Source organism: Brassica oleracea, chromosome C1 (genome assembly GCF_000695525.1).
Source record: "Brassica oleracea var. oleracea cultivar TO1000 chromosome C1, BOL, whole genome shotgun sequence".
NCBI classification, from domain to species: Eukaryota; Viridiplantae; Streptophyta; class Magnoliopsida; order Brassicales; family Brassicaceae; genus Brassica; species Brassica oleracea.
In genome coordinates this window covers 9,193,374-9,219,335 of record NC_027748.1, presented here as the reverse complement: position 1 = coordinate 9,219,335, position 25,962 = coordinate 9,193,374, and the positions used below count along the sequence as shown (strand labels likewise).

Sequence of the window (25,962 nt, the reverse complement as noted above, 5' to 3'; positions counted from 1 at the left end):
CACTTGGCTCGATCTCTCGCGGTCACTCGCTCGTTCTCCTTACTCGGCGCAGAACGATCTCTCGCAGTTGCTCAGATCTCTCTCTCCTCGCGGAGTTGACGTGTCGTTCTGTCGTCACCCGATCGACGAGTCGTCACTCGACCGACGAGTTCTCACTCGACCGACGAGTTCTCACTCGACCGACGAGTTCTCACTCGACCGACGAGTTCTCACTCGACCGACGAGTTCTCACTCGACCGACGAGTTCTCACTCGACCGACGAGTTCTCACTCGACCGACGAGTCATCACTCGATCGACGAGTCGTCACTCGACCGTTTTGTCGTCACTCGACCGACGAGTCATCACTCGACCGTTTAGTCGTCACTCGACCGACGAGTCGTCACTCGACCGACGAGTCATCACTCGATCGACGAGTCGTCACTCGACCGACGAGTCGTCTCTCGACCGTTTTGTCGTCACTCGACCATTCTGTCGTCACTCGATCGACGAGTCGTCACTCGACCGACGAGTCCTCACTCGACCGACGAGTCGTCACTCGACCGACGAGTCATCACTCGATCGACGAGTCGTCACTCGACCGACGAGTCCTCACTCGACCGACGATTCGTCACTCGACCGTTTTGTCGTCACTCGACCGTTCTGTCGTCACTCGGCGCAGAGCGTTCTCTCACCTCGATCTACGCAGTCGCCTGGCTCGATCTCTCGCGGTCACTCGACTCGCTCCATTGCGGTCACTTGACTCGCTCCCTTGCGGTCACTCGACTTGTTCTTCGCGGTCACTCGACTCGCTCTCTCGTAGTCACTCGGCTCGGATCGCTCTCTCGCAGTCACTCAGATTGCTCGCAAGTCTCGAGCATGACGTGATACCGCGAAGACACGTCCACCCGTGACGATTTGATTGTGATGGTTTGCTCGTGGCGGTACGTTCATAGATGATGTCTATGGCGACTTGTCTTTGGCAGTTTGTCGATTGACAATTCATCCATGACAACTTGCTCGGTGGTTCAGAACACTGTCCTCACAGATCGTTCGCGCAACCATCCCGGAGTAAGAAGTCTAATCGGAATCAGAATTATGTCGATGAAAACTCGCCCGAGACGGTCCGTCTATGACACTTCATCTATGGCAACCTAACCATGACAGCAATTTCATGATAATCGTCTGCGACATGGGTAAAGCACTGAGTCCATTCTCTTATAAACCCTTTTCGTAAAATTCATTGAGATCAACTACATCTCTCTCAACGAACTGGGGGGCTTACTGTTGGACATGAACTTTATCCCCAACAAGGCTTATAGTTATGGAAGAAGGAGAAGCTGCGACTCCTTTGCTGGAGTTTTTTCCAACTCCGGAGGCGACCGTGGTGGCTTCTCAACAGAATCTTGCCTTGGCACAGAAAGAAGAGGCTACAGGTGAGGCTCGTGGGTTTGGTGTTGAGGAACCTGTTGGTCCGGTAGAGAAAGTGCCGCAGGAGCTTAGGCTAGAGCTTGGGAACAAGATGATAATGAGTGGAGACAACAAAAATGGAACAGATCCTAACACATCTGTGTCCAAGAGTGGCTTCATAGCGAATTTGTATGAAGGAGAAGGCAAGAAGGTTGACTGTGCCATGGAGGAAGAAGCAGCTCCATCAGTTCCGTAGTTAACAAAATGAACACCGTTCTGTTATTTTATATCTTCAGACTCTCCATTGCCTATTCTGTTTTTCTCTTGTTTCAGTTGTTTGTTTAAAACATTTGTGTTCAGTAATTGTTGTAAAACTGTTACTTCTTCAGGTTATTCAAGCATTTGTTTTTTTTAAACTCTAACAAGGATACCACAAAGTAATTAACAACATTTTAGCCCGTCCCATGTGCAAATTTATAAAACTAACACATGCATTCTGTAAAAATGAGCTCTAATATTTTCGTAAAGTGCCCCAAACTTTAACTAAAGTTTGCAAAAAAAAATTCTGAGCCCTGTGTAAATGTGCTTTAGGCACATGCCTAGAGACAGGTTTATAGGATATGTAGATAAATTAGTTGCACTAGCAAAGGAAGCTAAAACCAAAAACGTTTTATTTTCATATGTAAAGGAGACATAAGTCGGATGGAGTTGTTCTTTGGAATAACTTCTCTTTCGATCAGAATTTGGTATACATGAGCTACTGACGAAAAGAAAAAGATAAATTAGTTGCATATATTGATGAAATAGTGGAAGCTTTGTAGTGCAGTTGTTTTGATTGTGTTCGTTAGAATTCTACATTAGCAGGTGTTCAAATTTCAGAAAATACAGTATTATTTAACAGTTATGCACAAATTAATTGAAAATACATATGATATTTAGCATAAATGAAATTTTGTAAAATTGTTTGGGATGATGCAAAAATAATTGTCAGCTGTAAAGTAACAATTTTCAAAAAACAATTTTGATGAAATACTAGTAGAAGACTCTTTAGTTTAGTGGTTTGACTAATGGTTAATTAATGTTTCTATACCAGAAAGTCCATGTTTCAATTTCCGGAGAATAATGATTTATTAATCAATTATACACATAATACGAGGAAAGATTTATAAGCAATCTTCAACATGGTGCAAGTAAACCCAGATAAATGTGGATCTTCATAGAATGGCTCAGGTGATACAGTTAAACGTAGATAAAAGACATCATATGTCAATTAACCATTAAGTTACATTTTATTGTATGAACAATCTATTGTATAACACCTGTTACCTTAAATTTTTTAAATATGCATGGATAATGCTTTTTACTTTGTTTTGTCGGTTGAGGCATGACCGTTTTAAATGCCCAAAACTAGAGTTTGCCTTCTTCTAGAATTTAAATTCATCTGAAAGTTTTGTTTTCCTCTTCTTTGCTTATAGAAACTGAACAAACAGATTTCTTCACTCAGATTTGACTACTCTTTTGAAGAAAGTTTGGAGAATGGATTTTCATTTGAAGAACTTATTTGGTAATATTCAAAATAAGAATTAGTTCGTGGTGATTTATAAGTTTTGATTCAAAAATTTGTATAAAAGACAAAGGAAGAGTCAAGTTTAATTTTTTTTATTGTTGTAAGAAAAATATTTTCTAATAAATATTGTTTTATATTTTAATAAGTAACTCCATAAGTTATATGACTTTCTATTGTTTACTCAAAATTACAGTTTTATTTTTATTGTACAAATTTATCGTTTTGCCAAATTAACTTGAAACTTAAATTCGGGTTGTTTTCACTACTAACACATTCTTTTGAAGTATCAGATTAAAATCATTACAGGTCAAAAAGTAAAACTAACACTTTAGTAATAAAATAAACCATACAATAAATAAAACTACAGTTTTAAAAATATAAATATATAGTTTAGTCAAAATTAGAAAGTTCGGCTTGTTTCACTACTACCACATTTTAAGAAACATATTAAAATTATTAAAATTAAAAAGTGAAAAAAAATTCTTAGTAATAAATATACCAAATTATAAATCGAAGTACAGTTTTAGTTTTTAAATATATTTTGTCGTTTAGTCAAAATTAACTAGAACTTAAATTAGGTTTGTTTCTTTACTAACACATTTTTTTGAAGTAACCAATTAGAATTATTAAAAGTCAAAAACTGAAAATAACTCTTTAGTAATAAAATAAACTGGATTTATATATATCAAGTCAATTTTCTTACGAAATAATAAATATATGATATTCCTTAAGAAAATTGATGTTTTCTAGTCAGTCCATATTTTTGTCATTATTTAATTTGTTTTTTGAATTTATGAGTTCGGCAACCTGTTAAGTGGTTAAAATATTTTTCATAATTTTATTCAAATTACATTTTTATTTTTATTTACAATTTTATTGTTTATTCAAAATTAACTAGAAACTTAAATTTGGTTTGTTTTACAACTAACACATTTTTTGAAGTAACAGATTTAAATTATTAAAAATTAAAGTAAAAATAAAGCTTTAGTAAAAAAAATGATAATCAAATTATAGTTATTTAAAAATTTATCGTGTAGTCAAAATTGACTAAAACTTAAATTCAGGTTGTTTCACTACTGCCAATTTTTAGGAAACAATACATTTGTGAATTTCTAAAAAGAATTGATGAATTCTAGCCAGTCCATATTTTTGGCATTATTTTAAAAAATAATTGTATTCATGATTTTGCAAACCTGTTTAGTGGTTAAAAAGATTTTTGGAATGTTATTCGAACAAAAAATAAGACTATATTCTTTATAAATAAAGTTGACATATCTGCCTTCTCAGACAGATGAGACTTTTTCGCCGCCACGTGTCACTCTTAAACATAAGCCGAAATTGCGTTTTGTTCCCAATGTTTGTACTGGGCTTTCTGATTGCCGATGGGCTTTGTAAATAATTTTTTTTTATTGCAGATGGACTTAAACAAAATGGAAAAAGACGTCAATATTTAGGTTTCCTCTTCCTCTGGTTCCTCTTCTTCTTCTTACGGACTAAACTTTCGAGATGCCTTTCACCTCCCTGTAACGTCTAAAACGACCTCTTCCATCCCACAGTAACAGGCTGAAGGTTATAAGGTGCGACGATGGCCACCACAACTCAAACGAGATCGAGAAGAATAGTTTGTTCTAACAACCATTACTGTACATCCGGGACGATCAGCAATTAGTATCAAACGCAGAAGAATGAATCAAAATTCAGATCGTAAGAAACAATTATAAAGTCCAAGAGATCTAGACATTTGATATACCTCCGGTTTAGTTTTCATATGTTGACAGGATTCAATCAAGATGGCGGATTACGGACTCCAAGGCGGAGAGGAGTTTCGGAGGAGGCTGAGCAGAAGCTCCGTGGTGATTTTGTGAAGTTGAGGCCATTGGATTTTAATCCTAACCAAAGCTGTAACTTTTTCAGCCTTCCTTCACCCTAATTCGGCATTGTGTAATGAAGCGATGCAAGTTGCGCTAGAAGTGTGTTTCAAAGAGCCCGGCTAGGCAAGACGGTTGTTGATTCCGTTGAGAATACAATATTGTTTATCGGATCCATGGCAATACTTTTTGTTTGTGTTGTTAGGATTGTTGCACACGTGATGAACTAATTCACATATGGAAGCGATGAAGCAGAAGTTCTTGCACATGAGGAGCAGCGAATTTGGGTGAAATAACATGGAAGAGCTCCATAGAGTTGTCTATGATCAAGTCTTTCTTCTCATTCTTTGACTTGCCAGGTACCGTTTCTTTTATCACTTATTGTGTATTCTTTATGTTTGGATTTTTTTCAGATAGCTCCTGCTTATCTACCATCTTGCGAGAAACATGGATTACGCTTATCAGAACTGTTGTTCTGTTGGCAGCCAGCCAGATAAAGAAAATCAGTTGCTTAATTAAGTTACACCTATTACCATTCTCTATTGTTGCTTTAAATCTTAAGATCTTGTCTGAAGGCTTCACATGGTTATTATGTTTCTCCTGATGCAGAGTCTAGAGATTTGTCATCTATATGAATTTAGTAATGCCAGCTCTAAACTTATAACAGTATTGACATGTTCAAAATATATTTTACACTTATTTTTTCTTTTCTCAAAAGTTGCTGAAAAAACAGATTCCATCTGAAATAAGTTATGATGCTTAGATCTCTGAAGTGCATCACTGAAAACATGTGGAGAAAGGGTCAGGGATTTTTCGGCTTCAGCAAGCCCGGGTCAAGCACTGTCTAAAAGTGATGGTTGTCAAAAGCTGTTTTATTATGTTGGAAAATCAGTGTCCAATAAAAGTCTCAAGGTATACATTCTCCAAGTCATACTCCAAACATATTTTCTTATGTTTTTGCCCTTTTTAGTTCATACTTTAACATGCAGCAATAGGAGGGCCTGGTGGAGTTGCTGGGTTTAGAATCACAGATCTCTGGCAGTCTTGATTTTCTTTACAAGTATTAGTCATCGATCTCTTCTACTTTCTGAGATAATGATTTTTGGTTCTGTAATCACATATGAGCTCACTTTTTTCCTTTCATTTTGGCTGCTTTAGACTCGATGTAACTTATGATTCTAATGATTTAAATTCCCGTCAGCTTATAACACCACCTTTATGTTATTTAACGATGACCATTAACAAAACAAACAACCGCCAACTACACTCACCTTCACTGACGGTCTTGAGAACACACACATCAACAAGATTTCAACTTCTACAAAACTCTTCTCGCCTTCTGCTACAAACTATTGCTCTGTTCCTTATCTCTTATAAATCTTGCATTACAGTTTATAAAGGAAAAGAAAGCCTGAGATTGGTCACGGTTCAAGAAATATTTAATAGGGAATTATTTTTTATTATTATATTAGTAATTATTTGTAATTAATAATTATTTATATTGGTATTACATAAAATAATAAAGTGTTATATTTTTTTAGCAAAATAATAATAATAATAATAATAATAATAAAGTGTATAATTTAAAATCACAAAAAAGAATTTTATTTGTATGATAAATATATCTGTAGTATTTTTGGCACAATTTTCATTAATACATATTCTAAGAAATATTATGCTAAACAAGTGTATAATTTTTCCCAATATTAGATGTGACATCATGATGGACAAACCCAGTACTTCGACCTTATATATTTACAACAATAATTATATGTAATTGAGAGCACTATAATTTTAATTTTGTATCTAAGTTAAAACAATAAGAGTTCATTGATATATATACTGAGTTGACTTTTCTTATAAGAGCAAAAAGGTTAATGAAAAATTAGTCAACAGAGTTTTAAAAATATAAAATTAGCCAACAAATAATAATTTAGTGACAATACATAATATAATTCAATAATATAAAAATTCCAATAATAAAAGAAAATTTTATAAAAACAAAAGGATGGAAAATTGATTTATGATATTGTCTTTTTAGTTTCATCGAGTTTAAATAAAATTAACAAGAAAATGATTCAACCCAAAACCCAAAATTAACACATAATTATAACAAAAAAAATTAAAAAATTCAAAGTTGAGAAAATAAAATAAAATATGATATAATAAATAAAACAAAAATATAACACACAAAATAAATGTGATTTCTTAAAAAATTGCAAGCATAAATTTAATAGTACATATTTGCAGAGTCTAAACGGAAAACCGCATTATAATTTTTTTTGACAAGAAACCCATAAAATATAAATAAAAGTAGATGACTTAACAGAAAATATATTAAAGACTAATCCATAAAAAAGAACATAGCTCTATTAAACCATCTTAACAATCTCATTAGGAAATTTAACTTGACTCAACGAAATAAAGTTAAATATTTTACCATCAAACAATTTCAATCGAAAGAATTCATGAAAAATAAACAAGAATAATGATTCATACATAATGTATAAAATACCAATTCAAAATTGTGATGCTCTCTTACAAATCCACACTAAATATAAATATTTATAGATAATCTTGATAAAAATTAAAACTGTAATGTAAGCAAACAGTCAATTCATTACAAACTATTGATTCAATAAATCAAACGCTTCTGAAATAAATGGTCCTTTAAACAAAATGTTACAAAATCCAAGAAAATCGATAACTTAAACTCACTGTCTATAAAACATAGGTATAACACCTTACGCTGCTTACAACTTTGAACTCACACAAACAACCAAAAAATGAATAATGAACTACTTCTTTCTTATGAGTTCTCTCACCAGACAATTAGTCACAACCACTTATTATATTCTACTTTGAATTAAGGTATTCTACTTTGAATTAATCAACTTCAAAATAGAATAATACACTACGGTCGCTAACCAATATCAAATTGATCAAAAAAAATATCATTTTCTTTCAAGATATTTTTATTTTCATATTTTGAGCATATTTTCTTTAATAAGACTATAAATGATTTATAAATTCATGTGAAAATAAAACATATGAACCCGGTGCGTAGTGCCGGAATACCACTAGTATATATATATATAAAGTAGATTTTTCTCTCTTCTTATGACATGTGGAAGATGAGTTTGTTGACATGTGTACTCTTTTTTGTCTTTTTACATTTTAGATCCTTATTCTTTTAGATTATTGCAATTTGGTTCACTATTTTCTAATTATACACTATCTAATCCTTCTCACACTAACCATCATCATTTGAAGTTTGATAATCTATTTTAATCTATTTTATTGTTCAAAAAGTTGCAAAACGAATAAAGAAATAAGTAAAAAAATATAAATGAATTTTAAATATTTAATTTATTCACAGCTAAAAATAACATAAATTTTCGCTATCTATTATTTTTTACTATTTTCTATTATTTTATTTACAACTATATATTTATCTTAATATTAACCAAACTAAAGCAGAATATATAATCTAAACATAAAACCTCCATGATCACAGAGAAAAAAATGCCAAAGTAACACTAACTCAATAAAGGTCCATAGCTCAAAGCGATCGAGAACGAAAACTAACTTACCCCACTTTATCATAGAATGTCTTGGCCAGAACAATCAAAAGTCAGTAAAATGTAGAAAGATAATATTGAGATAAAACAATCCCTCAAACACAAATGAGCGTGATCAAGGACCAATGCAAAGAATCAAGAAAGCGGGTTAGAGGAAGAATAATCAACATAAGGCCAAAATCACCACGAAGCAGGAAGAAACATACATAACGAACGATAAGCACAACCACCAGCTAAGAGGTAAGAAGCACCTCACAAACTAAACAAGCACAGACAAGACGCCTATGCCGGTAAAGAACCACAAAGCTCTGGATAGAAGGGACCAAAGCTCCAAGAGACTAATATCGCATACTTATACTAAGGGAAGTAAGGGAAGAAGAGAATAACATGAGTGAGGGAGAACAGAAGCCAACCCCCGAGAAACATGAGCCCAAACTTGAGACCAGAAACAATCTTCCAAATCTACAGAGCATACTCGGAGGAGAACATTATCCAAACCTGGAGTGACAAACATGGCGAAAGAGAAGAGTCACAGAGACGCAAGCAGTGATGAAAGCTGCAATGAGATGAAGGAACATAAATGGAAGAGTAGACAAAACGAAATCATCAAATCGTGGAGCCGTCCTCGAGCTATAGAAGCCAGATCACCAAAAACCATATCTTGAAAACCAAGACGAGAAGAGAGTATCAATGGTAAGCCAACGACGCGGAAAACAACTTCAAAGACGACTAAACTTTGACCCAACCCAAAGAGATGCAGTTCCTAACATCAGCTGAAATCTAAGGAAGAATAGGAGCATCCAATATTGAATGAAGCAGCCTAAAACGACGTGAGAAACAACCGCACAACTGGGAACTCCTAAACCCGATTTACAACAAATACCAGAATTCTCAAGGTGAAGAAGGCGATAAAGAACAAGAGCATGAGGTGAGTCTTTTTCGGTGATGATGAGAAACACCGCATACCAGAAAGGTAAACAAAATGCATAGATGTTGAAGGCTCAATGTCAAAATATGGGAAAAAGGTAAAAACATCTTGAAAGTTATAATGTTCAAAAATATGAAAAAAATAAAAGACAATTTTGACGCTGAAACCGTTAATCTTAGAATCAACAAATGCATAAATGCAAAGTTATTGAAATTCAATATATTTTTACATTAGAGGTTCACTTTACTACTATACAGACAAAACACATTATTAAAAAAAAAGACAAAATATATTAACATATCACTATTACATAACACAATAAAAACACCAAATAACGTTCTTAACAAATAAAAGTGATCACATAATTGCATTATCCAAAAATTCATACTTTTAACTAAGCATGGGCGGTTGGGTACCCGTTGGCGTTCGGATCGGATTTTTTGGATTTCGGTTCTTTTTTATAATACCTCCTAGGTCTCATTCTAGTAAATTTGCAAGTACGGATCGGGTTTGGATATAACACATCGGGTTCGGGTCAGTTTTGTATCACATCATGGAACCCATAAAGTAATCATATATCATTCGGATTCGGGTTATATCGGATCGGTTCGGATATACTCGAAAGAAAATCTAAAATTTAAAAGTAAAACATAAGAAATATATATTTATTTATATATAATTAAGTATTTAAGGTAGTTATTTAAATTTTAAATACTTATTGTTAGATAACATATCAAAATAAATACGAAATTGAATATTTGAAGTATATATTCATGTTTCATATAATTATATTATATATTATTTTGGACATTCGGATCGGTTTCTTCGGATATTTTTTCGATTTTTTTCGGTTTTTTCGGTTTTTCGGGTTACCCGTTCGGGTTCGGTTAATAACACTTCGGGTTCAGATATGTTTTGTACCACCTTACAAGACCCATTCAGATATTTTTTACATTTCGGACCGGATATGGATCGAGTTTTTAGGTTCTTGTTCGGTTCGGATTTCGGGTTACGGATATTATGCCCATGCCTATTTTTAACAACAATAAAACAATATTTTGTGCGACCCTCTAGTTAGTAATAAAAGTTAAGTAAGATATTTTTTTAGCACTGAAGTCATTTAACTAAATATGGACAAAATTTAGTACTAATGAAAAAAGCCTATTATAAGCCCATAATAAGTTGTTTATAAATCAAAAGGAGAACGTATAACCAAACACCACAAGAGAGAACAACTCAAAGAAAATATTTAGATCCTTATCTACATTTCTTGACCAAAATTTTTTTGGTATTTATCTTGTTTAATCATACAAAAGTTGATCTGTTTTTGTTTTAAATATAATTTCTTTGTTTAGTGTTTCTGATCTTCATTCATTTCTTATAGTTTGTTATCCTGATTTCTTTTTGTTATACTTTATCGGCCGATCCGGTCGATTTCGGGAGCAAATGGTATTCTGTTAGATACATGGATCTATTGATTCTTAGGTTTCTAGCATATTTCTGATATGGTCTTAAATCAGTTCCATGATGAATATACAACAATTAGATTTAGATTGAATCAGTGTGAAACCCTATAGAATGTTTTGTAGATTTGCCATGTAAATAATTCACACTTGTCTTTGTGCAATAAAACTTTGTGTTTGATATATTTACTCATTAATTTGTTTGTTTTTGATGTTGTCTGTAGAAATGAATCCATTGAATCTAGCCACCACAAGCTCACCTCCACCTGTTGCCAATGATCTCTTGGCGAAGCGAAAGAGAGGTCGTCCGCGCAAAGATGAAACCACAACACAGCCTCAACAAGAAAACATTAACCTGGTTGGTAAGACGTTTTCAGGTGCGGCGACAGGATCTTTCGACGCGGGGTACCTCCTCAATGTCAAGATGAACGACAGTGACACGAAGCTGAGAGGTCTCGTGTTCAAGAAGGGGAAAGTCACTCCCGTAACCCCTGAGAACGACTTGGCTCCTCACGTTAAAATGTTCGCAAGAGAAGGGATCAAGAACCAAACTGATCTCCCTCGTAATGATCAGGCAACGGAAGATGTGGAGATCTGTGAATCTGCTCGACCGTTGTCTCTAGTGCCGTATCAGAGCGATGACGAAGAGCCCGAGGAAGCTGTGATGGAGGAGAGAGATGGAGTCATGGAGGAAGGAGAAGCTGCGACTCCTCTGCTGGAGTTTTTTCCAACTCCGGAGGCGACCGTGGTGGCTTCTCAACAGAGTCTTGTCCTGGCGCAGAAAGAGACCACAGAGCAACAGAAACCTCCTGGTGAGGCTCGTGGGTTTGGTGTTGAGGAACCTGTTGGTCCGGTGGAGAAAGTTCCGCAGGAGCTTAGGCTAGAGCTTGGTAACAAGACGGTAATGAGTGGAGACAAAGAGACAGATCCTAAAAGCTCTGTGTCCAAGAGTGGCTTCATAGCGAATTTGCTTGAAGGAGAAGGCAAGAAGGTTGACTGTGCCATGGAGGAAGAAGCAGCTCCATCAGTTCCTTAATTAACAAAATGAACACCGTTCTGTTATTTTATAGATATTCAGACTCTCCATTGCATATTCTGTTTTTTTCTTGTTTGTTTAAAACATTTGTGTTCAGTATTTGTTGTAAAACTATTTCTTCTTCTGGTTATTCAAGCATTTGTTTCCTTTAAATCCTAACAAGGATACAACAATGTAACTAAATAGCATTTTAGGATATCTAGATAAATTAGTTGCATATACTGATGAAACAGTGGAAACTTTGTAGTGCAGTTGTTTAGATTAAGTTATCATTAACACTTCTACATTAGCAGGTACAGTGTTCAACTTCCAGAAAAAAATGATTTAATAACAATTAATTATGCACAAACTAATTGAAAAAAACTAAGATAAAATATTTAGTATAAAATGAAAATTTTGTAAAATGATATGGTATGGTGCAAATATTGTTGTCGGCTGTAAAGTAATAATTCTAAAAAAAAAAGAAAGAATTGATGAAATAGCATCAGATGTCAATTACCCATTAAGTATACACTTTATTGTAGGAACTCTAGGCCTGGCGTTCGGTGGTCCGTTCGGTTTCGGTCCGGATGATTCAGATTTTCGGATTTTCGGTGTTATGTTCATAAGTACCATTCGGTTTTTACTTACTATCGGATCGGATTCGGTTCGGTTCCTTCCGGGTTCGGTTCAGATCGGATTTAACCAATGTTTAAAATCGTACAAAAATATATTTTTAAAAACTTCAAAAATTGACCCAAAAAATTTCAAAATATATAAATTAGTTACAAATCTAATTAAAAATTAGTTAAAATATCTAAATTAACTAAAAAGTATTAAAAATAACAAATAAAACAAACTACAAAAATATTTTGAATACTCTAAAATATCTAAATTAGCCCTGGGACGGATCCGGATATCCAAAAAATTTAGGGTATCCGGATCCGTGGATTTAATATCCGGATCCGGATTTGTGGTTTCCGGATATCCGGATTTTGGATATCCGTCTCGATATTCTATTATCCGCGGATATCCAGATCGGGATCCGGATCCGTCAAAATAATTAAAAATAATTTTTTAACAAAAAATACTAATTTTTTTAATATAATACATAAATTAAATATTTATAAATATATTTATATATGTTTATAATATTGTAAAAACTAAAATATAATATTATAAGATTAATTCATGTAGAAATATTAATATATCAAATATAAATATTAATAAAATTTAAAAATTTAATGTATTTTAAAAATACGGATCCGGATCCGGATATCCGGACCTAAAAATTAAGATATCCGGATCCGGATTCGGTTTGCACGGATCCAAGATTTTACTATCCGGATTCGGATCCGGGCACCCCGGATATCCTATTTTCGGAGCGGATCCGGAGCAGATCTCGGATCGAATCCGGATCTCGGATAATAAGTCTCAGGCCTAATCTAAATCACATTAATATATATAAAAACATTAACATATTTAGCTAATTTCGGATATCTTCGGATCCTAATTCGGATTTCGGTTCGATTCGTATTATAACCAAAGTCCAAAGTAATAAGTTCATAAGTCCCATTCGGATATTTTTGTAAAACAGTTAGGATTCGGTTTCGGTTTTTTTGGTTCGGGTTAAAGTCGGTACTTCGGTACTTCGGGTTGAGTTAAAAACGCCGAGGCCTACTCTATGATATAATAACACCTCTAAACTCTTTTTCTTGAAATTTTCAAATATATATACACTACTTTTTAACTTTTGTTTTGTCGGTTGAGGCATGACCGTTTTAACTGCACAAAAACCATAGTTTGCCTTCTTCTAGAATTCAAATTCATCTGAAGTTTTGTTTTTCTCTGCTTTGCTTTTAGAAACTGAAACAACTCTTCTGAACAGAGCTCCTTTTCACTCAGATCTGACTACTCTTTTGGGGGAAAGCTTGAAGAATGGATTTGCATTTGAAGAACTTGTTTGGTAGATTTCAGGATCAGTTCGGGTCAGGTCCGGGTCTTGGACCTGGATCAGGTGTTTGCCTCATGAAAGTTGAAGGTATTTCTCCCAACGTGATCCATTTCATTTTCAGAGCTTCAGCTTCTTTATACAGAAGTGAGCCATGGAAGAGGCTCAGACCAGGTCACTTGTTCGGTGTCCGGGTGGGAAAAGACTCTGATTGGTCGGGAAAGAGACAGCCTTTTCAGTGTGTTCAGTTCACAGGAGGGGATGGTGGTGATATAGCAATCTATATGTATAGATCTACGAGCTATGCACTGAAGATGACTGATGATGATTCAAGGGAAATGGCTAGAGTTCCTAATGTTGAGGTTTTACGAGTTACTTATGAGGTTGAGTCATTGATGCTTCCTTGTAACAAGAGAATGGTCAAGTCTCTGTCTTTAGAAGTCTCTGGAACTGATCGGTTTCCGGTTATCGATGTTGCCCGGTGTATAACCTCTGGTGAGCTCCAGTTCAGAAACCCGACGCTCGAAGAGCTTAGGCTTGTGTTTGCTGTAATGAAAGCTCTTTCTTTGGTTCATCCATTGCTTCTTCAAGAGGAGAAGCAAGTCAAGGGGCTGCCAAGGATGATTAAGTTTTCGCCTTTTATAGAGACTGTTGATGTTCAGTGGCCACCAGAGATGTTTAAAGGTCATGATTTCGTTGCTGTCACGGTTTCGCTTCCGCCTGGTCAATCATATGAGCAGGAGTGGAATAAAACTGTGGTAATGACACGCGATGATGATGAACTGGAGCTAGCTTCAGGCATGACCAAAGGTACAGAAGTGGGGTTAAGAAAGTGCACAACGTGTGACAAAGCTGTTCATAGAGATGAGTCTGTTTGCTGTAGTCATTGCCGTGCAACCATCTACTGTGGTTCAGAATGTGAGAAACGGCACTGGAGAGAGATGCATCGAAGTGTTTGTAATCTCTATGAAGCTATGATGGGTAGAGAAGAAGAGCTCAAGATGAACATCTTCTCTTTCTCGTGCTATGCTGAAAACCCATGTGAATGGCTTGAATCTTTGGGTGTCCACAAAAAGGGAATGTGGAGAAGACAATGCAGTTGCTATTCTCAGGGTCCTTTTGGGCTCTTACAAGACTCTTCCTCAGATGCTGAATCATGGGGAGGGCTTCAGGACGGTGATTATCCACAGGATCTACCAATTCAGAATCTGAAAGAGCGTTCACGGGGTATGATCTTCTTGTCAGATTGGTCAGATTACTATGATGTTAGGTGTTTACCACCATCAAGCCCTGTTTCTGACATTCTCTCATACCCTTTAACCCTTTACCACATATTAACAACACTAAGCACCCATTCCAAGAACCTGTTGCTCAAAGGGAAAGAAGTGACTGTCCATTACTTAGGTCCAGAACGAGAACTCGACTGGATCAAAGCATTTGCAGAGATCGATCACTTACTTAATGGTACAGGAACCGTGCAGATCATAATGGTCGGACCTGAGGTTCCATCCGACTTATCTGGTACAATAGCAACAAACAACAGCAGAGTCAAGGTGAGCTTTGTGAAAGGCTTGTACCAAGAGGAGGTAACATACCTGACATCACCAGACATCGTTGTAGCCTTGAACTGTGACCTGGACAGGTACTCAAGCTGGTCAGGAGCAGTTGAGGCAGTGAACAATCTGCGCATCCCTGGTTTCTTCACTGATAAGACAGAAGATGCTTGCGGCAATGCGAAGGCGGTTTTGCGTAATGCAGGGCTGAATATCTCTCACCCGGTTGCTCCTAACCCTTTCCACTCACCTGTGAGGACTTTTGCAGAGTCCAGCAATCTTCCCTGTTACAATAACGGCTTCATCCTTGGGGTGAATACATAAAAAAAACTGTAAGTGTCGCAATTAAAAAAAAAAACTCAGCCATTCTAGTGGCAAAATTGTGTACATTCCTGTACAACATTTCATACAATTGGGGTAACTGATGATCTGATTGATCCTACTTTGCTTGGCAAGATAATCGTTTCTTTTTCGTCGTTTTATTTTTCGGTTTTGGAGTAAATACAACACTGCTTTCTTTGATTACACATTTAACATCTCTATCATCATTAGGAATCTTGGATGCTATTTCCTTTGCACTTTTTGAATCTCCTGCAGCCACTAGCACCTGATACATCCTGTAAAACCATAAAACCAAGAACACATTACTCTTCTACCAAGAGTAAAACCACTCTCTTAGATAATTGTGATTTTCAAATGGACAAGGATTATTAGAAGAGACAAAAGAGCACTTGCCTTAGATAGTTGAGGACATTGTAAGGGAGTTCTGCAAACTGGTACTCTTTCCATATCACTAGAGCGGTCTGCTTATCCTTCGCATTGACACAAGCATGTAGAAGAAAATCTAGACATTTTCTTGAAGGACATAACCCAAGCTCTTCCTTCATAAAGCTCAACAAGTCCAGCCCTAGCTTCACATCACTAGGCTCTGTTTCTGCTATTGACCTAAACAGCTGGTTTCAACAATAAGATGCATAACATTATACAGGATTTCGTTGTGTCATTTGAGACATCACCTGGTTATAGAACACTAGTTAACAATAAGAACAAGAGAAGAACTTGCAAAGATTTTTTAAGACGTGTGAGATAAATAGATTCGGACCTCTTCCAACCAATATTCCAGAGCGATGTCATCCTTGAACAAGTCGTTTTTCGTCCCCTTCAACAAATCAAGAATAGAGCTACACAAAAAAAAAAAACTTTGGATGAAGCATACAATAATAACAATGACGGGAGTACAATAATATAGAGCACGCATAATTCACTGTACCACGACTTATTGTTGCGGACAGCAAACACGACAATTTTGAAGAGACCATCTATCCAATATTTAGAATCATTCAGCTCATGAGCGAGTTGAGCCAACGTTGTCAACTCTTCGTTTGAATCAGCGTGATCCTACAGAAAAATAACTCGAGTTCATTGCAGTACGTAATGGTATCTCTAGTTCACTATTACTCGGCTAACTTATGAGTAAAACAATATGATTAAAGTATAAACTTACTATAAGAGTTATAATAGTTTTTGGGTCTACGTGGCAACCAGCTTCCTTCATTTCTTCATAAATACTCAAGGCATCTGTTATATTTCCATTTAATGCCAGAGCATGTATAAGAATACTTTTCAGCTCATTGTGATCCTTTGTCGGTACTTCTTGGTCCAAGAGCACCTAATATAAGAACAAAGATTGCGTTCTTACACTAATTTATGAATATAATCATTTGGGAACTTTTTATAATACGCATGCCTACCTGTTTTGCCTTCTCAAATTGTTTGCATGACGCATATGCTTTTATGAGGGACATGTAAATGTGCTTACTAGCTTGAATTCCTGCTTGCTTCATCTCCTTATAATACTTTTAAAAAGAATTAAAAAAAAAGAAACAAATTATATTTTACTCATCTTTCACCACTATAAATGCATGCATCAGGTATAATATGATTACCTCCGCAATAGCCTCCTCCTGGTCGCAATAGTTTATTAGATAGCTAAACGTCACAGAATCAGCTTTAACGTCAGCTTCTTTCATTTCCTTGAGGACCATTAAGGCCTTGTTCACATTTTTCTTCAAAACCATACAGAATCCTCTTGTCATAAACGACTCAAAGGAGAATGATTGACAAGAGAGCATAGGATACTAATTACCTCTCGAAAATATCCCACCATAATAGAATTGTACATGCTAGAGTTCGGAGCCAAATTAAAATTCTTCAAATTACCAAGCATATTATATGCACCTTCAAACTGCACAAAACCGAGAGGTTCAGCAAACATTGCATCTGTGAGAAACATCACATTCATACTCATTTTCTAGCGATGAAGTTCACTACGGATAGCAACTGAAGCTGATAAAGTTAGAAACGAAGTTACATCTTTGATTCTTATGCACAAACTTATCGATCTCCTGAAAGTCTCACTGTTTGGCTTGACACACTTGTTGCTCATGATTGAATGGATTCTTTGTACCTGCGAACATGAGTATGAGAAAGACATGTTGGTGATCTCTCAAGGGCATATCACTGGCCAGCCTAATTAGCTGTTCTATTGGACGTAGAGAAGGTAATGAAGCTGGTATAAGAAGAAAAAATATTGAAACGAAACCCAAGGAACATGCTTCAAAAGAAAGGAGGTCTATACCAAATCAAACTCAAGAATCTGGCCAATGGCATCTAATAATGAATGTAGGATGTTTTCCGATATTTCGAGTCCTGCTTCACACATATTTTCAACTACATCAAGAGCAGTGGCCACCTATGACACAGAGAACATATCATTAGTAAATGAAGGGTACTAAAAATGGAAGTTGACATTAAAAGAAGCGTACAAATACATTACCTCATTCGAGCCACAAAGATAACCAACGAGCTTTTCATAGGATGTAGATGAAGGCACAATATCTAGTTCTTCGTGCAACTTGTTAAACTTCAATATGGCATCCTCTACCTATAGCCACCAAAATATGGACGGTTAGGAGTCACAGGCTATCTTCAAAAGAACCTTTAACGACTTGGTGCTACTTGAGAGAGCTGAGTAAAATTTATCTCAGTTTCTGTAAATGGAGTCTGCTACCATTTCCAAACAATAATAATGAGAAGTTACTGAATTACTCTGCTTTAATTTTACATTGAAAAATGGCATAGATATTCAACACAAATATTGGATCGTTTCAAGAACACTGGCTAAATTTGTAGTAGCATACCCAACATGAAAAGCATGTTGAGACCTAACAATCTCCAGACCTACAGGATTGTAAATAATAAATGTGTTGTGTATGTGGTCAGCACTACTAAAGTATATGAAGAGAGATAATATTTAGCTAGAATATTTCAATGGATCAAGGATATGTATATAATATTTTAATAAGCAGACTCCAGTTTATCACAGGAAGCTTAGATTCATATTACTTAACATACCCAAGTGATATGTATTTCAGTACTAGTTAAGATCTAGGACGAGACTTGGGTGCAAGAAACATTGCCAATCAACAAAAATCGCCATACTAGTACTAACCAGAATTGACCTCACCGAGGAGTTTGGGATGCAGGAGGCATAGCTAAATATGAGATTTGAAACTGCCTCCACTTCACCTGGAAACGTTAGGAAACCATGTTACAATGCTATAAGATGCTCGCAAGAGATTTAACATGTCACCACTATAAAATGATTGTTTCAATTGATTTATATCCACATTTACCAGAGTCTCTTAGTTCCAAAAGTAGCTTCATTGCAACAGCCTCCAATAGCGAGTTTCCAAGGTATTCAAACATGCTTTTCAAAACTTCCGGTGAAGAAACTTTTGTTATGTCGACAATCTCTAAAAGCTTCTGAAGATCTTCCTTTCTGTCTTTCTCACACAGTGCAACCAAATGATATTCTGTTTACCAAAACCAAAAAAAGTTACTTTCAGAGTAAAGCAACATGAATATTTATATCAACACTGCGTATGGCATACCTTGTAGGGTTGATAAACTTATCCTCCCACTATCATCAACCGTATTACAAATTTCGTGGATCTTCTCTTCATCATTCACTTGAATCCAAAGAAGCATCTCATAGTAAACAAGCCTCTCAACAGACTCAGGACTCGCCTCCCTAATAAACTCTTCAAAAATCTGAAACTCCTCCACCATCTCCATATCAACCAAGTACCTAAAAAGCGGCCCGTAAGTCCCTTCCTTTATAGAGAACCCTCCTTGCCTCATCTCCTTCAAATACTCAATAGCTTTCCCAACTTGATCAAGCACATACTCCGCGTCATTGCTTCTCCTCGCGTTCTCCACGCAAAGCTGAATCCTGGCGTTGTACTCTCTCTCGCCCGCTTCTTTCCCCATTTTAAACAACACCTCGAACGTGGTCTCCTGCCCCAGCTTCCGAGCGCATCCTTTAGAGAGCTTCTTCATAAGCTGTGACTGGTTCTTCTTGAAGGTCTCGAACTGTAACCTTCCACGCGCCACGTGTTGTTTCTTTGTAGATGGAGGGAGTTTCCCGGATAAGAAAGCTGACAACTCCAATGTCTTCTTCTTGGAAGAAAAATCATTATCGTCTTTTCTTTTCCGAGGTTTAACTGAAACCAATCAAAAAGGTATCAACTTGACTAACACACAATCAATGAAACGCAAGAGAAGGGCTACATACCACCGAAGCCAGAAGAGACAAGACCCGCGAGTGACGACGTTCCACGCATCACTAGAGTGTTACCTCCTTGTTGTCCAGTGTTGGATGGATCCATGAAAGACTTAAGCGGCGTGAGAATGTCCGGAAACGAACTCCATGACTCTGTTCCTATTAAAGTTCAGATTTTTATTTCTAAAAAGAAGAGATTTGAAGAAAAAGGAGGCACCTTGGCCAATAAAATCCATCTCGGGATACTCTCCGGCGACGGCTTCGGCTGGAGGTTTTTTAGCGGCGTTTCTCATCGCTACGCGGAAGATGGCGCTTAGTTTGTGTTTTGCCTTCCTTAAACCCATTTCTTCGACCGTACGACGACCTAGAGGAGAAGATGATTCATTCGAAGAGTGTGATTAGAAAAACCCCTTTGATAAAAGTAAAACCCTCTCACAATGTTTCGTGTTCGAGACTAGTGGCATTTATGTGATTAATTGTTTAAACTGAGGGTTGTAGGTTTGAGTAAATATTTACACTAACAGGGGTCCTGTAATTTTCCTCTTTTTTCTTACCGTCCTGTAAAATTTCCTCTTTGAAAATTTTGAAGACAAAAATATATATTTTTTATTCTGTAAAATATCAAGTGGTGGTATATAATATATATATCTGCAACTTGGGCGGTCGAAGCAAATGAGTGGTTGGAAATATTTGTATGAGATATAGTTATTTTATTATTTTTGAAAGTTACACTTAGCCATACCTACAATATTTTTTTTAAAATTGTATGTCAACAATCTGTTGCACTAAAATTTTATATAAATTTTATTGTTTCGTGAGCTTTAAGCTAGGATCAGTTTGGTGACAAAATATTGAACACAATTTAGATCATTTTATTTGCAGGGAACCATGGTTTTATTTAGTGGTCCGTCATCAGTGACAGTGACAATATCAAGAGAACCAAAGTCTCTTACCATCAAACTTTAAAGTACAATCATTTTAGGCTTTAGCAAGTATTTCTTCATCCACAGTATCGAGAACCCCACGTTGCACAAAAAAAGGTATCAAGAACCCCACATTTCACTCGACAAGATTGCTGTTTTTTCAGTTTAATAAATTATATCGATTTTTAAAGTGTTTTTTTTAACACTTCTTTCATTACTGATTGTTTCAAGGTGGGTGGCATCTGTTTACTTACTATAAATAGGAGCCATAATCCAAAATCAATCCACAAGCAAAAAAAAGAGAGAGAAAATAATGGATTTTCAGAGGATTCAATTGACACCATGGGAGTATCTTCTATCATCACGAGCTCTTAATGGCTACCAAGTTTCTCAAGAGAATCATATTCGTTGGTCTCAGACTCCAGATTCTCACATTTTCTCTGTTGATCTTCCTGGTAAATGAAATAATATAACTAACTAATCCCTCAATTATATATTCACTACCACACATTTTTTTTTAAGATCATCTTAATGTTTTTTGTTTTTTTTTTTAATTCTTGAATCAGGTTTGAGGAAAGAGGAGATAAAAGTGGAGATCGAAGATTCTATATACTTAATCATACGCACGGAGACCACGGATAGATCGCCGGTCCCAACGGTTAGGAGTTTCAAGAGGAAATTCCGGTTACCAGAATCGATAGATATAACCGGAATATCAGCTGGTTATGAAGACGGTGTGTTGACTGTGAGTGTACCAAAGGTGGTTTTGAGAAGGAGGAGTTTCTTTATTGATCCTTCTGATGTTCCTGAAAGTCTTCAAGTTCTTGCAAGAGCTGCTTAAACAAGTCGCTTTTGTTTCTTTCTTCCTTCTGTCAAGACTAGTTTGATCTTTGCTTTTTAAAAAGTCTGGTTTCTAATCTTTTATTGGTACTTAACTGCTGTGTGCAGTTTATATATTAATCCAAATCCTAAGTTTGTGCCTTCAAAAGGAAAGGTAAAAAATGGTTCCATGAGAATTGTTTGGTCTTTACTCATTGTATATGGTTTTTAAATTTTTATTGGTCATGTAAACGCAAACGCAAAAATTGATTTTGAAACAATTGAGGCCCAGGATAATGTTGGTGAACCAATGGCCTAAGCTTGTTAGGGCAGTTAAGGAAGTCAACTTGGAAAAGATTTGGAGGAACAAACCCAACCTCCATTTCATTACTCTTTTACCTATTTGAGGCTTAACACCGAACTTTGATAAGAGCAGTGCCCACCTATGCTATAAAAGAATGATCACCGGTCAGCTGCCGAGAATGGACTGGAGAGTTCACCAGAATTTAAAAAAAAAAAAAAAAAAAATCAACAGAAGGGAGTGCAAATACCTCATTAGAGTCCCAACAATAAGTAATAAGCTTCTCATAGCATGTAGATGAAGGCATAGTAATAAGTTCTTGGTGCAACTTGTTGAACTTCAAAACATCATCAACTAGCTCAACTTTATCATTGTGAATATTTTGAAGTGTTAAATCTAATTATTTTCGTTTTTACTTCCACAGAAACAAACCAGTTTCATTTCATGAAAGGTCTTCTTGCAAAAGAAGGATTCTTCACATATTTAAAAGAGGAGCCTTTGTTAAAGAGGATCATCTCACACTCTCCACTTACACTCTGGCCTTGGCATGAGTGGAGACTAGCCTTATGGGCTTTATAAATTAGGCCCATACTAATGAAGATTCCAGACAAAACTTAAAAAAAAAAAAAATAGAAATACATAGAAAGCTCTGTCCGAAGAACGAAAGAGATAAAAGAGCAACAATGGCGTTGAACGTCATCTCATCATCATCTTCAGCCACCACCATCAGAGCCTTCGTTAGACCTTCTCTCTCCCTCAGAATCACTCGTTTCGCGAATCCTAACCTCCTTCCTCTCTCCGCCTCTCCTTCCTCATTTCCTCCGCTCCGTCTTCTTAGCCGAGGCTTCCACGGTGGTCGTATCACAGCAATGTCTTCTCCTGCTCCCGGATCGGTCAACAAGCCAGAGGAAGAGTGGCGTGCGATCCTGTCTCCTGAGCAATTCAGGATCCTGAGGCAGAAAGGCACCGAGTAAGAGGAGTATCTATTTTTGAGTGTGTTTGTTAATAGCATTGTTGTTGGAGAATGCATTTCGAAGTTTAGTCTCTCATTAGATGAGTCTCTTATGCAGTGGATTGAGATGCTTCTCATGATGCACACAGTATGGTTCTACGTTGTTAGTGGATATATGATTATCACAGTGTGTTTTGTTATTTGGATATGTAGTTGCATCTGCATCTCACATGAAAGTTGATGGCAGTGAGTGACTGTTTTGTGGAATAAACTTGTTATACCTGATCACTAAATGTAACGATACAGGAGGCACATTTTCTGAAAGATTAAAGCTTTCAATAGATTTTTTCTAAGATTAAAGCTTTCTACAAAGTTTTCAATGACACATTACTCTTATGATATTTCTCAAGTCGAATTTTTCTGTGAGACATGAGAATGCTTCTTAATACTGTGTCTTGATTTGTTGTGCCGTCTGCCTTAACGGTCTTTCTTAGTTCTCGAACTTTAATAAGCAAAAGAACTTCATCTAGAATCTTCTTTGTGGTTAAAGGATCAATGAATCTTGAAAGTTTTTCACTTTTTTATTTTTTTTCCTTTCACATTAAAACTCTGTTTCTGTAGTATCTGGATCGTCTTAGTTGCTATGAACCTTACTCTTTACGAGTTGTCTCTGGTCGGTTTTCTATTTGAGACATAAAAATTGATTCTTTACTCTTGTCTCTTGATTTGGTATGGTCTTTCTTGGTGGTTGAAGTATAGTGTAGCGGTCCCAAGTTACTATAACATCACTATTCTAACTATCTACACATTTAAAATGTAGATATCCAGGAACAGGAGAATACAACAAACTATTCGAAGACGGCATCTATTCTTGTGCAGGATGTGGGACTCCTCTTTACAAATCCGCCACCAAATTCGACTCCGGTTGTGGCTGGCCTGCTTTCTTTGACGGCCTTCCCGGTGCTATAAACCGAACTGTAAGATTATCAAACCAAGAGAGATCATTATCACAGCTCATGATTTGAGAAACTAAACTGTTGAAAACATCTTTTTCTTTTACATGTTAAACTCAGCCTGATCCAGATGGGAGAAGAATCGAGATCACTTGTGCGGCTTGTGGGGGACATCTCGGCCATGTTTTCAAAGGAGAAGGTTTCCCTACACCTACCGATGAGCGACACTGTGTGAATAGTATCTCTCTCAAGTTCGCACCAGGGAATCAAGACTTGTAATAACGTACTTTGTGTTGTGTAATGCTTCTGTCTATTTCTTGTGTGTCTTGCTCGTTGTAACCAGTGTTCAGTTCCACTAATGTCGTTCAATCAAAAGTCTTGAGACTCTTGGTATTGTCATAATCATACATAAGATTTTACACAAACCGGCGAATAAAGTAACTTCACTTCTTTGTAGATATCTTAAAAATCACTTGGAGCATTCTGTGCTTTGGGTCAGGGTCGGCACTGAGTACATGTGTATCTTTTCAACTCGACAAGAGTTTTTGAATTAAAAACCATTCTTTCTATTAACGAAAACAACCATACGTTCTATTATAAGTTTATAAATTAAACGTACAACCTTACTTTCTTGAAGAAACTGAACATAAGATTGGTACAAAACTATGAAAGTAAAAGAAAATGATGTAAGATGAAAAGGTAGCGCACGTGCGAGAGAGCCCACAAGGTGGCAAGATATCATTATTGTTGACTATTTTGGTTTTTGAGGATGGCAAATGTAAGAGAAGAAAGGTACAAGGACCATGTCTTGTTATATATTCTTCTAAATAGGCCTTTGTACAACTATTCTTGGGCGTTTGGGCCGTTGATCGATTACAGTGAGGAATGAAATGCATTTCCAAAACTTGTGACTCGTGATGGTGTGAATCTTTCAAAACGAACAAAACTGATGGTGGTTTGGAACTGGTGCACTCGTATAACTATTGTGGTAATGTTAACTCACATGAAAATAACCTACTGTACTCGTCAACGTGCTGATTTATAATGGGCTTCCAAAGTTGGCCCATTTATATTCTTCTAAAATACAAACAGAGCCAGTGCTGAATATGTTGTTGATTCACATGAGTCGCGTTGAAGCCACATTCATCATTGCGGAGATGAAGAACAAAGATGGAGGCTTGATGTCTTGCATATTTTCATTGTTTTATCCATTTATCCATGAGCATTTTCATCATATAGATTAGGATTTAGCCATGTCTAGGTTGCATTTTGCATTCATTGTCCTTATTAGGTGTTAGAGTGTGCCATGGAGTGATTTAAGATGTTTGGGAGCATTGTGATCCAAAAGGGGGTGAAAGATGAGCATGGATGGAGCCTTTAGAAAAATTTTCTGTTGCTAAGATTTTGTGGAGACACAGCAAATTGAGTCAGCTTTCTAATGGAAGTGGTTTCAAGTCATTTGAAGATGTAATGAACGAGTTACGACCAATTTACTAGAGGCATATCCACCCTGTTCGAGCATCCTATAGCGACCTCTCAGAGCGACCTACCAAGGTCGCTCCCAGCCAGAGCGACCAGCCCAGAGCGACTATCTCAATTCGCTCCAGCCAGAGCGACCAGCCAGAGCGACCAGCTCAAGTCGCTCGCGTTTTGACGGGGCGAGACACGAAGAAACGCGTCGGGAGCGACCTCCTGGAGCGGCTATGCTAGGTCGCTCCGCGTGTTTTGCTTGGACGATTTTTATGTTATTTCAGGGGCCTTTTGGTCATTTGTTTTGTTGTTTTACATTGCCTAAACCTAAGTTAAGGACTTTTGGTAAGCCATTGGAGGCAGATAATCTCTTTTCTGGAGAACAACTAGTAAAACTTCTTTTGATTCAGATTTCATTGCTTTCATCTTGTGTTCTTGTTGATTTCTTATCTATTTCTCTATATGATTAATCTGAAATCCAATATGGGTTTAAGAGGAATCATGGAGATTAGTGAGTAGTCACCTTTTGAATTCATGGGTTAGGGAGATTAAGGGTGATTAGGTTAGTTCTAGGATGTTTTAGTGTAGATCATTCTTGTTCCTTGCT

The 25,962-nt window shown here is 36.4% G+C and overlaps 6 protein-coding genes across 13 annotated transcripts in view; 5 read left to right on the top strand and 1 right to left on the bottom strand.

The window, feature by feature from the left end:
- Nucleotides 1–1,755, top strand: part of LOC106297633 — a 4,216-nt gene extending 2,461 nt beyond the window's left edge. Inside the window, exon 3 of the mRNA XM_013733839.1 lies at nucleotides 1,300–1,755. Coding sequence (XP_013589293.1) covers nucleotides 1,300–1,643 — 344 coding nt within the window. The 3' untranslated portion in view covers nucleotides 1,644–1,755. The remainder of the gene's footprint in view (nucleotides 1–1,299) is intronic.
- Nucleotides 1,756–10,548: 8,793 nt separating this feature from the next.
- On the top strand, nucleotides 10,549–11,965 carry LOC106297116. 3 transcript variants are annotated; one of them, XM_013733406.1, is made up of 2 exons: nucleotides 10,549–10,619; nucleotides 11,019–11,965. In XM_013733406.1, the coding sequence occupies exon 2, from the start codon at nucleotides 11,021–11,023 to the stop codon at nucleotides 11,828–11,830; it is 810 nt and encodes a 269-aa protein (XP_013588860.1). In that variant the 5' UTR covers nucleotides 10,549–10,619; nucleotides 11,019–11,020; the 3' UTR covers nucleotides 11,831–11,965. The 3 variants fall into 3 exon arrangements, with proteins under 3 accessions (XP_013588860.1, XP_013588853.1, XP_013588864.1); XM_013733399.1 differs by lacking the exon at nucleotides 10,549–10,619 and adding an exon at nucleotides 10,683–10,780; XM_013733410.1 differs by lacking the exon at nucleotides 10,549–10,619 and adding an exon at nucleotides 10,822–10,929.
- A 1,593-nt stretch (nucleotides 11,966–13,558) lies between these two features.
- On the top strand, nucleotides 13,559–15,652 carry LOC106314142 (zinc finger MYND domain-containing protein 15). The gene has a single exon (XM_013752078.1). It carries the CDS (start codon nucleotides 13,748–13,750, stop codon nucleotides 15,635–15,637), a length of 1,890 nt encoding a protein of 629 aa, XP_013607532.1. The 5' UTR covers nucleotides 13,559–13,747; the 3' UTR covers nucleotides 15,638–15,652.
- A 6-nt stretch (nucleotides 15,653–15,658) lies between these two features.
- Nucleotides 15,659–20,409, bottom strand: LOC106314120 (pentatricopeptide repeat-containing protein At4g21880, mitochondrial). Of its 4 annotated transcripts, none has more exons than XM_013752055.1 (16): nucleotides 20,155–20,408; nucleotides 19,950–20,096; nucleotides 19,267–19,878; nucleotides 19,009–19,188; nucleotides 18,825–18,901; nucleotides 18,150–18,257; nucleotides 17,952–18,065; nucleotides 17,685–17,780; nucleotides 17,460–17,558; nucleotides 17,260–17,379; nucleotides 17,065–17,169; nucleotides 16,818–16,982; nucleotides 16,584–16,711; nucleotides 16,416–16,494; nucleotides 16,049–16,266; nucleotides 15,659–15,930 (listed from the first exon to the last, which is right to left on the bottom strand). In XM_013752055.1, exons 1-16 carry the CDS (start codon nucleotides 20,279–20,281, stop codon nucleotides 15,753–15,755), a joined length of 2,553 nt encoding a protein of 850 aa, XP_013607509.1. In that variant the 5' UTR covers nucleotides 20,282–20,408; the 3' UTR covers nucleotides 15,659–15,752. The 4 variants fall into 4 exon arrangements, with proteins under 4 accessions (XP_013607509.1, XP_013607515.1, XP_013607522.1 ...); XM_013752061.1 differs by having other exon boundaries at nucleotides 19,950–20,090; XM_013752068.1 differs by having other exon boundaries at nucleotides 18,840–18,901; nucleotides 20,155–20,281.
- Nucleotides 20,410–20,916: 507 nt separating this feature from the next.
- Nucleotides 20,917–21,894, top strand: LOC106318129 (15.4 kDa class V heat shock protein). 2 transcript variants are annotated; one of them, XM_013756002.1, is made up of 3 exons: nucleotides 20,917–20,977; nucleotides 21,092–21,267; nucleotides 21,427–21,894. In XM_013756002.1, the coding sequence occupies exons 2-3, from the start codon at nucleotides 21,174–21,176 to the stop codon at nucleotides 21,699–21,701; spliced, it is 369 nt and encodes a 122-aa protein (XP_013611456.1). In that variant the 5' UTR covers nucleotides 20,917–20,977; nucleotides 21,092–21,173; the 3' UTR covers nucleotides 21,702–21,894. The 2 variants fall into 2 exon arrangements, with proteins under 2 accessions (XP_013611456.1, XP_013611449.1); XM_013755995.1 differs by lacking the exon at nucleotides 20,917–20,977 and having other exon boundaries at nucleotides 21,092–21,315.
- Nucleotides 21,895–22,609: 715 nt separating this feature from the next.
- On the top strand, nucleotides 22,610–24,343 carry LOC106318119 (peptide methionine sulfoxide reductase B5-like). 2 transcript variants are annotated; one of them, XM_013755985.1, is made up of 3 exons: nucleotides 22,610–22,950; nucleotides 23,753–23,909; nucleotides 24,016–24,120. In XM_013755985.1, the coding sequence occupies exons 1-3, from the start codon at nucleotides 22,664–22,666 to the stop codon at nucleotides 24,118–24,120; spliced, it is 549 nt and encodes a 182-aa protein (XP_013611439.1). In that variant the 5' UTR covers nucleotides 22,610–22,663. The 2 variants fall into 2 exon arrangements, with proteins under 2 accessions (XP_013611439.1, XP_013611429.1); XM_013755975.1 differs by having other exon boundaries at nucleotides 22,611–22,950; nucleotides 24,006–24,343.
- Nucleotides 24,344–25,962: the final 1,619 nt, after the last annotated feature.